Here is a 12,494-nt window from a genome sequence, read left to right on the forward strand (position 1 = left end):
ACTCAATTTCAAGATGACTAGCTTGAACATGACATCTCGCACTGAATTTCAGCTCTCGCGCCCCCGCAAAAAGGCCCGGAGATCCTGCTTATATTGCCAAAAGGCCCATAAAACATGCGGTAAGCTCAGGGACAACGCCTTGTTGCCTTGAGCAAATATATTTCGAGGACAATAAACTGACAAAAGGCGGTAGGAAATGAACGTCCTTGTGGGCAGTGCGTGAAGCGCAAAATGCCATCTCAATGTGTCGATGGACATTGCAAACCACCCAAATATCTTAATGAGTGTGCGAAAAAAGCAGCCAAGGCCGGCGTGTATCGCGATGCTACTTCTCCGCAGAAAGCCAGGCATCACCAAGATGAGATTCTGAATACCACAAGTTACGAGTCAGTCCAGGTCCCTATCAGGGCTATTGCATCCTTATGTTAATACCGTATATAGCAATAAAATCACTGAACAATCAGCCAACGATGAGGAACATATCCACAACCCCAGAAGCGACCCGTTTGAGGAAGTCTTTGATTCAGTCATTGATCCAAACTTTTTCTATACCGAGAGGCCAAGTTTCAAATTTGGAAATCAAACCCCCAGGGGAACAATTGTCAAAGGAAATGACAATTTCATGACTTTCATCTCAGATGCTGAATACGCGACGTGGTCAGAGAGACCTTCCAGCGTATCTGAAGAGAGTGAAATTGGGACGTCATACCAAGGTCTGGAGGACGGCTTCGGAGCTAAATTAGCGAAGCTACATATGTATGCAAGAGACGAACGATATTCTGGATTTTCTATCAGCAGTGGCTGGTCAAGCACATTCTTTCCTCATGGAATGGAAGAAGACCCCCACACTTACTGAATATGACACCTACAAGAAGCATCAAATGAAAAGTTCTCGATACTTTCCCAATATGGACAGAATGGGTTAGTAGCCAAAGCGGAATGTATCTTATGTGCTTGGCTTGCAAGGATTTGTTTGTGCTTTCCAGGCGTCATCCTCTGTTTTTGTTGTTCGACTAGCTATGCAGTTGATGTTTCGCATTATAATTTTAGAAATATCTATTATAAACAACCATAGTGTCGAGCGCTAGGAGGTCTTGGTACGCAGCGGTATAGGGGCCAGGGTTCAAAACCCGCTTTTGGGGGGTGTTGATGCCTTAATGCCTCACTTTGGAACGGCAGAAAAATTAAGATACCTGAATTACTATTACATATGCCTTAATAATCAAAGTACACTGCCCAGGTGCCCAGGTGCCCAGGTAGGTGTTTCTGCTGATGTTATAGGGTTGTCATAAAATGAAGCCCTTTGCTCCCATACAAATGCATACATCTCCAATTTTGAAGGTGGTTTGCCAGCTGTCTCTCTCCAGTATGAAAATGAAGCTTTTTTCTCCCATACAAATGCACGCATCTCCGATTTTTGGGTAACCGGCGTTAGTTCTTCCATGCCGAGATTGTAAACCACCTCAAAAATCGGAGATACATACATTTGTATGGGAGAAAAAGACTTCATTTTTTCACATAGATGATTTACAATACGCTGTATAGGGCGGTGTATATGGCGGTGCTAATTAAGGCATCCAGGCATCAATATCCCCTAATAGAATGGGTTTTGAACCCTGGCCCCTATACCGCTGCGTAGTCTTGGTTTAGTCAACATATTCTGGATGTATTTGTTGTGATGGCTTTGGGTGGTCACAACCCCCACCGGCACTACAATATAGTACTTTCAATCCCTCTTGGATATTTTCGTTCTCGATAAACCTTCTTCTGTTTGTTTTCGTTCTTTAGGCAACTGTGTTCCCCCACGGCATTTGCGTGCCCGAGATCTTCCTGAGACCGGACAACAGAGTATTTCGGTGAAAATATTGTATCCAATCGCATTAGCTACCCGTGCGGCTCCGCATGATGGGCCGTGCGTGATCCCCGCAAAGTTTCCCCGCATTAGTTTTGGTTCGTTCCATGGTCCCAAGTCTAGACGCATGACTTGGAAGTTCCTGCATACACGCTTATCCCAACCAATCAACCTATTGCAGTATTGAATCCTTCCTCGTCCATGGTGCACTCCGGTGGTCCGACCTAATCTCCCCAGGTCATAGGAAACATGAGAATTAAGGCGACAGGCCCCGCCTCGCCTTATGTTACCCCGGACATCCCCACCCGACATCTTTGGATATAAAGCTCCAATTCACACCCAGCAAAGGTTCACCAACTCAGCAAAGAATATTTCTTTACTTCCTACAAATTTTCAAGTTAACTCAAACTTCATTTTCATCTCATCAACATGTCCATCCCCGAGACTCAATGGGCGCAGGTGGCCGAGAAGATCGGAGGGCCACTCGTGCTCAAGCAAATCCCCGTCCCTAAGCCAGGTCCTGATCAGATTCTGGTCAAGATTCGCTACTCGGGTGTTTGCCACACCGATTATCATGCGATGATGGGCCACTGGCCCATCCCAGTCAAGATGCCTCTGGTCGGTGGCCACGAAGGAGCTGGAGTGGTCGTGGCCAAGGGTGATCTTGTGAATACCTTTGATATCGGCGACCATGCTGGAATTAAGTGGATTAATGGTTCGTGCTCAGAGTGTGAATTCTGCAGACAATCCGATACCCCTCTGTGCGCTAATGCGCAACTTTCTGGGTACACGGTCGATGGTACTTTCCAGCAATATGCTCTCGGAAAAGCCACCCATGCTTCTAAGATTCCAAAGGGTGTCCCCCTTGATGCCGCAGCTCCGGTACTCTGCGCCGGTATCACTGTTTATAAAGGACTGAAGGAATCCGGCGTTCGTCCTGGCCAAACAGTTGCTATTGTTGGAGCAGGTGGTGGCCTTGGATCACTTGCACAGCAGTACGCAAAGGCCATGGGTCTTAGAGTCATCGCTATCGATGGAGGCGACGAGAAAAGAGAGATGTGCCACCAGCTTGGTACTGAGGTATGATCGTTCTATCTTCACCCTGACATTCCCCTATATCAGACGTGGGAGCTAACAAAAACCACAAATCAGACTTATGTCGATTTTACTAAGTCCAAAGATATTATTGCTGACGTGAAAGCGGCAACTCCCGGTGGTCTTGGTGCTCATGCCGTTATCTTGTTGGCTGTTTCGGAGAAGCCTTTCCAGCAAGCCTCGGAATACGTTCGCTCTCGAGGAACGCTTGTTGCGATCGGATTACCTCCCGATGCATTCCTGAAGGCCCCAGTGATCAATACTGTTGTTCGTATGATCACTATCAAGGGAAGCTACGTTGGAAATCAACAGGATGGCGTTGAAGCTCTCGACTTCTTCGCCCGAGGCTTGATCAAAGCTCCATTCAAGCTGGCTCCTCTCAAGGATCTTCCCAAGATCTTCGAGCTTATGGGTTTGTTACACATTCCCACTTGTATACTGGACGGAGAAGGCTAACTTGGAATAGAACAAGGAAAGATTGCCGGCCGCTATGTGCTTGAGTTGCCGGAGTAAATGGCGGTTTACCACTGATGAATTGTGCTATGGCACGGAATATGGACGAGGAGTATGCTGTATATAGGTGTGGAGACTTGGTTGCCAATCCGTTTGATATATAAATTGATTTACTGAATTTGACGGGCTTTCAACGATTGATACACAAGAAACATCTTTGCTTCGTCTCCGTTATGCCATTCAATGTAGAACTGATGTTGATGGGTCTTGGGAGCTGTATTCCGCATTCAGCTAGTCTCCACAATCCCCCGAGGTGGGCATTTCCTAGGTACGAGCCTTGTCATCGAGTTAGCTGGACTCGGAAATTGGGGCCGAGGTAGACCAGACCACCTGCAATGCGTTACATCAGGAATTGTTGTGGGTGCAACGATCGACTTAGCTTCCAAATAATGGTTGTTATAGAAGGATGATATTAGTACCGAATGCATATATACGGTCTACTCAACGAGAATAATCGCCTGTATCTTTGTGTGGATAGGAATATGAGATGGATTAAATCCAGCCGAAGAATAGCGAGGAAATAAACAGTACCGTGAAGGGTACCTTACTTGCTCTGTAGCCAGTCTCCCATTGTCGAAGTCCATCACGAGACACTTCCAAGAGACGGGGTTCATCATTCCCGCTAGCTTCTGACTAGTGCTCTTGGCCCGGGCGAAGGGAACTGTAAATCAGAGGGAAACCCCGTGGGGCCTGCTACCCCGGACAGACAGCGAAAAACATCGGGCCGGCCTTTATCGATCTCAATGCGACCCCCGCGCTCTGCAATCCCGACAATTCTCGCTACCCGGGCCCTCCCCAGTAGCTATATAAGATTGCCTATCCTATCTCAAGCTCTGACATCTCTCATATATCTCACATTCCGTTAGGTCTATGCAATCCACTGTCTCCTATTCTGCAATTATGTCTCTTTTCCAAACCGTTCAAACCCCTGCGCTCACGTATGAGCAACCTTTGGGACTGTAAGTTGGGCCCAAAAACAACAAAGATCTACAAGTCTGGCCAATAATCTGACGAAAACTTTTAAGCTTCATCAACAATGAATTTATCAAAGGCGTCGATGGCAAAACCTTCGAGACAATCAATCCTCACAACGAGAAACCTATTGTCGCCGTGCACGAGGGCGCGGAAGAGGACGTCAATATTGCTGTGAAAGCTGCTCGCTCTGCACTGAACGGGGAATGGAAACAGGTCACTCCGTCCGAACGTGGTCGCCTCCTTACTCGTTTAGCAGACTTCCTAGAACGCGACATCGAAACGCTGGCCGCCATTGAAGCCCTTGACAATGGCAAGGGAGTGACAATGGCCAAAGGCGACGTCACTGCCTCTGCAGGGTGCCTACGCTACTATGGTGGTTGGGCTGATAAGATTTATGGTCAAACCATTGACACCGATACTAACAGCTTGACCTATACGCGCCATGAACCGGTGGGTGTCTGCGGCCAGATTATTCCGTGGAACTTCCCGCTCTTGATGTTTGCTTGGAAGATTGGCCCTGCTCTGGCTACTGGAAATACAATCGTTATGAAAACGGCCGAACAAACCCCTCTTTCGGGGCTCTACGTGGCTAAGCTTATCAAAGAAGCGGGATTTCCCCCTGGAGTGGTCAACGTTATTTCAGGATTCGGAAGAACTGCCGGTGCGGCGATCGCCGCTCATATGGATATTGACAAGGTTGCTTTCACTGGTTCGACTCTGGTTGGACGCCAGATCATGAAATCAGCAGCCGATAGCAACTTGAAGAAAGTGACTCTCGAACTGGGTGGCAAATCCCCGAACATCGTTCTCCCAGATGCAAACCTGGATGAAGCAATTGAATGGGTCAATCTCGGCATTTTCTTTAATCATGGACAATGCTGCTGTGCAGGATCCCGCATTCTTGTTCATGAAGCTGTCTATGAGAAGTTCCTAGAACTTTTCAAGAAGCGAGCAGAGCAAAACAAGGTCGGAGATCCGTTCAATACTGAGACCTTCCAGGGACCCCAGGTATCTCAGATCCAATATGACCGGATTATGAGTTATATCAAGGATGGAAAGGGAGCAGGTGCCAAGGTGGTCACGGGCGGCGATCGCCATGGCAGTGAAGGATACTACATCCAACCCACGATTTTTGCCGATGTCACCGAGGACATGACGATTGTGAAAGAAGAAATCTTTGGTCCGGTGTGTACGGTGCAGAAGGTCCGGAGTGAGGAGGAGGCTATTCGAGTAGCCAATGACACAAACTACGGTGAGTACCACGAGATTTCACATTCAACTTGCCTCCCATAGTCTGACTTGCGTGATCAAAATAGGCTTGGCCGCAGCTGTCCATACCACCAACATCAACACTGCGATCAGAGTGTCCAACGCTATCAAAGCTGGGTGAGTCAATTGGATAGGAAAGCTTGTCTCTAGGCTCGCGGATTCACTGACCTCTCTTATAATAGCACCGTGTGGGTTAACAACTACAACACCCTTCACTACCAGATGCCCTTCGGTGGATTCAAAGAATCGGGAATAGGTCGGGAGCTTGGTTCATACGCCCTGGAGAACTACACTGAGGTGAAGACAGTCCGCGTGCACCTTTCTCAGTCATAAGCTCCCGGTCGCTGAGAGGTTTTCACTTGCTTTTCGATTCCAAGTTGTAAATATCATAGAAAATCAATACTACATATCGATTGCACAAAATGTGGAAATTCCAGCCCTGGAGCACAAATTTCTTTAGTAACTCGCTATGGCTGCCCAGCTGGAGCCCTGGAGGAGTTATCATAGACGGTGACCACAACCAGATCAAGCAATTGGTTGGAAAGCTTGTTCAGTAGATCAGGTCAAAGAGCAATTGAACCGGTAAGGCTGTGGGGAGAAGTACCACCCCTTTAATGTAGATCGAAACAATTCTGCCGCCTACCAAATTCAATTGGTCGATCACACTGAAGATCTTATGTGCGATTGTAACTGCGGCGGGTGAGCCCGTGACCGCATTCCGTTAGGGGGTTTTGTACAATTGGCTCGGATTAGGTGGAACGATTATCCGGTCCTATTTCGGCCCTCTTGGCGCGTCATCCTAAAATTGCGCCGTCCTGAGCTGCAGGGGCAGATTAGCCGTTGGTCTGTGTAATACAGTCTCGGATTTCGTACATGGCCGTGTAGTTTTGTTCATTTCACCATTGCCACACTTAGTAGTATCTGTGTCACTGTCTCAAGGCATCATCTTATCAAAGTCAATGGTTGAAGCAGAGTACAATGACAACCTTGGAAGTTCCACTGGCCCGAAGATGACTCGTGTCGACCCGTGGATACCTTCTCCACTATTACCCCACTTGAACTCACTCCGCACTCTACAAAGTTTCACGTGGCCCCCACGAAATATGAAATACCATCCCAATCTAAAGACCCCTTCCGTGCTTTCTCTGCATATAGGGGTCGATACATGTTCCTTCTTTCCAGCACGTACAATTGACCAACCAATAACACTCGCAATAGCTTAGCATGGAAGACTCCCGCCGACGTCAGCTTCATAGCTGTGATCCATGTCGCAAAGGCAAAAGAGGCTGCGACGCACCTGTTTGTTAACATATCTCTGTGTTATCAACAGCGGATGCTGACTTCAGTACCTAGAAAGACCGACAAAAGGGCACTTTCAGTACTTGCTCAAACTGCACGCGATGGAAAAAGGAGTGTACATTCAATTGGATTTCGTCAAAGTGCGTGGACTCGAACGGAAGCCGAAAACGGGCCAAAACAGAGGCCACAAGCGCAACTATTGTAGGCTCTAATGATGAAGCTCTTGACGAGATACTGCGCTCCGCGCAAACTCATCCTGCCAATCTGGCAGAATTGCCGGAATTGTTCGGCTCCCCTGGAACCACAAATTACGCCTCGTCCTCGTCCTCTTCGCACCCGGAGAATCACTTTTTCGAGCCGTTCCAACTTCAGAATTCAAATAATGACCAGTCCCAATTATTTCCTTGGACGACGAGTATCCCTCCCATATGGTTTGCAAATTAATAGCTTATACCCACATGGATCTCCAGACTCTTCCATGGACTCGGACGCCCAAGCTGAACTTTTGGATTTGCCACCAAGCTCTATCGAGAGCACGTACAGCTTACTACCGCACCACGACTATACACCCACTCCTGATCTCGTGTCAACGGTTCCGTCGTGGAAACAGAGTCAACAAAAACATCCATCAGATTCTGCGTATGACCGAAGCTCAACCACAGAACCCCAGTGGACCTTTTGCATCGCTTCAGAAAATGCAGCCAAGCAAAGCGCTCGTGCGACGATGTCACGCAACCTGGTCCGCATATACCACGACAGCATGGAGAATGCTTTGTCATGTTGGTTGACAGAGCACAACTGCCCTTACAGCGACTCAATTAGTCAGGTGGTCCCTCATCGAGGGATGAAAGAATGGGGTCCAAGTTGGTCAAACAGAATGTGCATTCGAGTCTGTCAGTTGGATCGTGTATCATCCTCAATCCGCGGCAGAGCTTTAAGTGCGGCAGAAGATACGAAGGCGGCTCGAGCACTTCATCTAGCAATTATGGCTTTTGCATCGCAGTGGACTCAACATGCACAGAAGGGCGCCGGTGCATCAGTTCCCTCGGTAATCGACCATGATGAGCGATCAATCCGAGAAAAAGTTTGGAACGAAGCACGTCACGCTTTAGAGCATTCGAGTACCGTTCCGTCTTTTCGTATCGCCTTCGCAAATATAATTTTCTCTTTGACGCAAAGTCCGCTGGACAAAGGACAGGAAGCAAGCTTGGGAGAACTTTTGGAGAATGATCGTGCACCAATTTTCCTCGAAAACGCCAACCGCCAAATTTTCACTTTTCGACACAAGTTCACAAGACTACAGCGAGAGGCTGCTCCCAAAGTAAGAGAGCTTGGGAGGGGTTCGGTAGACCCGACAACCGCCAACATTCTGGAAATGCCGCAGCCGTCCGAGTCTCCGCAACTCGATCCACTTCTGTCTAGCCACGAGCACCGCACTACGCTAGACCTCATGTTTTGGTTAGGCGTTATGTTTGACACGCTGAGTTCTGCAATGTATCAGCGCCCTTTAGTAGTGTCGGATGAGGATAGCCAAATTTCATCGGCTTCGGCGTCAATAGTTGAGCCCGGAAATCATATTGATTTGGATCAGATTGATTTTGATAATTGGAATATTCCAAGAAGCAACACACGTGGAAAGCAGGATGTGTGGGGTGATCTATTCCTTCGTTCTGCAATAGAACGCCAGGGATCAAGCCAAGTCCAACCCAGGTGGCCATGTTCCTACGAAGAAGCGGCATCAATACTTTCAGAGGCGACTCCTGTCAAAGTGCTGCTCTATCGTCGGGTGACACAACTTCAAACTCTGGTTTACAGAGGTGCAAGTCCCGATCAAATTGAAAATGTCATCCAGAAGACCCTCCTGGTCTGCCAACACTGGGATTCTACATACCAGAGTTTCATGCTCGATTGCGTTACCAATCATGAACTACTTCCTTCCCGCATACAGTCCTGGTACGTCATCCTCGACGGCCACTGGCACCTCGCTGCGATGCTTTTGGCGGACGTGCTAGAGAGCATTGATAAATGCAGACTCGGCTCTGATGCTGCACGTGACACTCGACAAGCTACACATTTGGTTGCTACGCTTAGGACTAATAACGCACTGGCAGTCGGCGGACTTGCGCGGGCTTCCATACAAGGGCAGGACTCGTTTATGAACCGCTATTTCCATGATTCTCTCAGTGAAGTGGCCTTCCTGGTTGAACCGTGGACGGCCGTGCTAGTCCATTCCTTTGCCAAAGCGGGATATATCTTACTAGAGAGCTTCGATATTTCCGCAGAGCAAGATGTTTATACTGAGTGCCTACGGCAGAATTGTGAGTTCTCGATCCGTGCACTTCAATATCTCGGAAGGAAGTCCGATATGGCCTTTTTGGTGGCTCGGAATTTGTCAAGGTCTTTGGAATTAAAACTTGCCCAATCATCATGAGACGATAGATTGGATAGACGGCACTGGGGTAAATCGTTTGTTCAGACAATAACACTCAATGCTGTTGATTTTCCGCACTCGGTGAGGATTGTCTGTTGGTTTTACCGCAATATCATTAATTTGTGGACTGCTAGAGCCTTTTAGCCTTTATGTTCTATACGAATGACGATTCAACGTTAAAAGGTTGACGCGTCTAACCACTTTATTCATATATATGTTAGTAAACGACAATATTAAACTGATCTGGCAAGGTCCGGTTAACAATCGTGTAAATATATATATGTTGAATGTATACACACTCAAACAAACAAGCGAACGAAAACGTGTGCATCATCTGACTTTTGTAATTGTCCCTGGCGGACTATCGTGACATCGATGGATCGCTTTTACATACATATATGTACTTAACCAGTCTAAGCCTTGCCACGCCTCTATATTTAGTCCTCCATCGATCGGCAGTTGCGGAGAGATTAAGACAAGTATTGTGGGGGACAAGATTCTTGGTGAGACATGGCTAAATTAAGAAACTGGTTGAAATATTGGATCAAATACCGAAAACCTCTGTCTGGCGGTTTATGTGTGGGATTCTCACTTAGTGTGTGTATGCAAAGCCGAGGAAAACCTTATGCGACAGCTCAGGAAAAGTCCAGGAGGGATCAAAGAATTCTTTTTGTTACTTTCAATATTATCATGACTGCATTGCATCATTCATCGACCGGGGTAAACCTCAACATCAACTTCCGCCCGCGTGGCAGCGAAATAAACGCATAGTCCTGCTCGATACCCTCGTCGTCTACAATAGATGTCGTGTAATTTGAATACACAGCCGCCATGACTAATTTGATTTCTGCATCCATTAGTCTCTTCTCCAAACCGCATACCTGGGAGACGTACCTTGCAACGCGAAATTACTCCCCAGACACATGCGTCCACCGCTCCCGAACGGCCAGAACAGCCGCCTCATGTCGTGGATATTGTCACCCGCCTCGAGCCATCGCTCTGGTAGCCATTCTAGCGGGCGCGGATAAACCTCACTGATGCGATGGAGGGAATAGGCAGTTGAACTGACCCTCACGCCGCCCGGGATGTTGTCGTACCCATGCAGGGAGGTGCCTTTCTCGGTGGAGGGGGTGACGCGGGGGAGTTGGGCTGGGGCTGGGGAGTGAAGACGGAGCGTCTCACGGACCATAGCGTCCAGCATGGGGAGGGCGTCGATCGCGGAAGGAGAGGGAAGGGGCCTCTCTCCGTCTGCGTCTGGGTATCGGAGGGATGGAGAAAGGGTGAGCAGTTCCTTCCGCAGCTCACCCTGAAGCTCCGGATGTTGCGACAGCTCCCACATCATGTAGGTGAAGGTGATGCCAGTCGTTTCATGGCCTGCAACCAGGTGGTCCAGCAGCTCAGATGCAATTGCTAGCTTGAGCGGGCGTGGATCGTGTTCTTTCTGCCCCAGGAGACTCTGTCGCAATTGGTCATAGACGACTGCGTTGGTGGACGGCAGCTTCTCCTCATCGCTGGAGACGTCCTGTTTCTTAGATGCCTCCATCCGCTCGCAGAATCCCAAGCACCACCTCTCAATGAACCCCATATACCGGTCGTTCCGACTCAAATACTTGAATCGCTCATACTCTTCTAACCAGACCTTCCAATCAGGTATGCTAAACAGATATCTCGTCCCTTGTCTCAATCCGAATAGGAAAGACGAGGTGAAGTCCATCCCAACAGCCTGGAACAGTGGCAGCACATTCAACACTTCTCTATTCTCCCCCGCCGTCTTGAGAATAGGCATAAGCCGCTCCCACAGCATAACCTTCGAGATCACGCGCAGGTCACTGGATTCCTGGAGAAATGACTTGGAGTAGGTCTTGCTGAGCATACGCTTCTGGTGCGCGTGCGGCGCATTGTGCATCATGCCGACCATATTTTCGGTGTTGAAGTTGACGAAGACATCGTTATAGAAGGCATGTTTCTCGAAAGCGCCCGTATATATTGTCTTCAAACCATGGAGAGAATTGACGCTCAGCTCCTTGGGACCGAGACGGACGATGGGGCCATGGTTTTGGTGCAGGGCGTAGATGGCGAGGACTTCCGTGCCCGTGTTGCGCTTGCGGTCAATCCAGTGGCTGGAGAGGGGGGATGTAAAGTGGGCATTGGGGATGGAAGATATCGGAGAGAGGAAGTAGGGGTTTATCACATGGTGGTATATGAGGTAGGAGGTGAGGATGAGGAGAGCGAGGGGGATGAGGGGAATCATGGTGAGGCGGGAGGGTAAAGAGGAAAAAGATAAAATGCCAATCAGACGACGGTTATTTCAATTAACAGCAATTCCAACCATTCTCTGTCCTCATGTAAGGGAGTCTTCTAAGGTTTTCCCCGCCAAAGCAAGCAGGATCTCCGTACGGACTAGTATCGAGGGAACCAATCATTGATTTCTGAATTGATTGAGCCGAACAAAAGCTAGTATCGACAAAGGAATCTGTTGGAAAGGATTCTCGATTCTTGGCATGTTGATTGACCTGATATTCCGAGTAGAGCATGTACTCCCGACCGGAAAGGACGTGTGTCCGTATGTCCATATGGCCATGGGAGTGGGTCGGTTGAACCAGCAGATCAGCCACCTGTGGACGGTAATATGCAGTCAAATCCCGTTAATATGCAAGACTGCCGAGTAGAGTAAAGGATTCTTTTAATTTTGTTTGGGAATGTGATCAAGAAATGGCAGTATATTAGATTGCCTGGGCGGTGGAGCCTATAATTTTCGAACCAAGGTTCTCACTTCGGGGGGCTAAACCTAATCTAGAGGAGTGGCGCCCTTTAACTATTCCTACATAGGCATGCAGGTATAACTACATAGCATACGGAGTTCTCCGTGTAAGCTAATCAATTCTGGCTAGATTGTCTAATTCTAATATTAAGGGGGCTAAATTGGCCGGTTTTGATTATACACGCACTACAGGCCAATACAGTGTCCAACCCCACTCGTTGCGTGGCAATAACAGTGGAGCCACAATCAACACGAAGCATCCCAAGTTCAACACTCAGCCGAAGGATGCTGCAACCATG

General features: G+C 48.3%; 5 protein-coding genes across 5 annotated transcripts; 4 read left to right on the top strand and 1 right to left on the bottom strand.

Moving 5' to 3' along the window:
- Positions 1 to 231: 231 nt before the first annotated feature.
- N7489_000099 (uncharacterized protein) lies at positions 232 to 856 on the top strand (the record flags this gene model as incomplete). The annotated part of the gene is given in 2 exon segments (XM_056705855.1): positions 232 to 386; positions 397 to 856. 2 exon segments carry the CDS (start codon positions 232 to 234, stop codon positions 854 to 856), a joined length of 615 nt encoding a protein of 204 aa, XP_056570157.1.
- A 1,425-nt stretch (positions 857 to 2,281) lies between these two features.
- On the top strand, positions 2,282 to 3,460 carry N7489_000100 (zinc-dependent alcohol dehydrogenase; the record flags this gene model as incomplete). Its single annotated transcript, XM_056705856.1, has 3 exons — positions 2,282 to 2,932; positions 3,005 to 3,359; positions 3,414 to 3,460. 3 exons carry the CDS (start codon positions 2,282 to 2,284, stop codon positions 3,458 to 3,460), a joined length of 1,053 nt encoding a protein of 350 aa, XP_056570158.1.
- Positions 3,461 to 4,360: 900 nt separating this feature from the next.
- Positions 4,361 to 6,037, top strand: N7489_000101 (aldehyde dehydrogenase family protein; the record flags this gene model as incomplete). Its single annotated transcript, XM_056705857.1, has 4 exons — positions 4,361 to 4,419; positions 4,486 to 5,687; positions 5,752 to 5,821; positions 5,887 to 6,037. The coding sequence occupies 4 exons, from the start codon at positions 4,361 to 4,363 to the stop codon at positions 6,035 to 6,037; spliced, it is 1,482 nt and encodes a 493-aa protein (XP_056570159.1).
- An 891-nt stretch (positions 6,038 to 6,928) lies between these two features.
- N7489_000102 (Zn(II)2Cys6 transcription factor domain-containing protein) lies at positions 6,929 to 9,434 on the top strand (the record flags this gene model as incomplete). Its single annotated transcript, XM_056705858.1, has 3 exons — positions 6,929 to 7,003; positions 7,058 to 7,418; positions 7,474 to 9,434. The coding sequence occupies 3 exons, from the start codon at positions 6,929 to 6,931 to the stop codon at positions 9,432 to 9,434; spliced, it is 2,397 nt and encodes a 798-aa protein (XP_056570160.1).
- A 704-nt stretch (positions 9,435 to 10,138) lies between these two features.
- N7489_000103 (cytochrome P450) lies at positions 10,139 to 11,685 on the bottom strand (the record flags this gene model as incomplete). The annotated part of the gene is made up of 2 exons (XM_056705859.1): positions 10,139 to 10,281; positions 10,329 to 11,685. The coding sequence occupies 2 exons, from the start codon at positions 11,683 to 11,685 to the stop codon at positions 10,139 to 10,141; spliced, it is 1,500 nt and encodes a 499-aa protein (XP_056570161.1).
- Positions 11,686 to 12,494: the final 809 nt, after the last annotated feature.

This window comes from Penicillium chrysogenum, assembly GCF_028827035.1.
Source record: "Penicillium chrysogenum strain IBT 35668 chromosome Unknown utg000001l_segment0_segment0, whole genome shotgun sequence".
NCBI lineage: Eukaryota > Fungi > Ascomycota > Eurotiomycetes > Eurotiales > Aspergillaceae > Penicillium > Penicillium chrysogenum.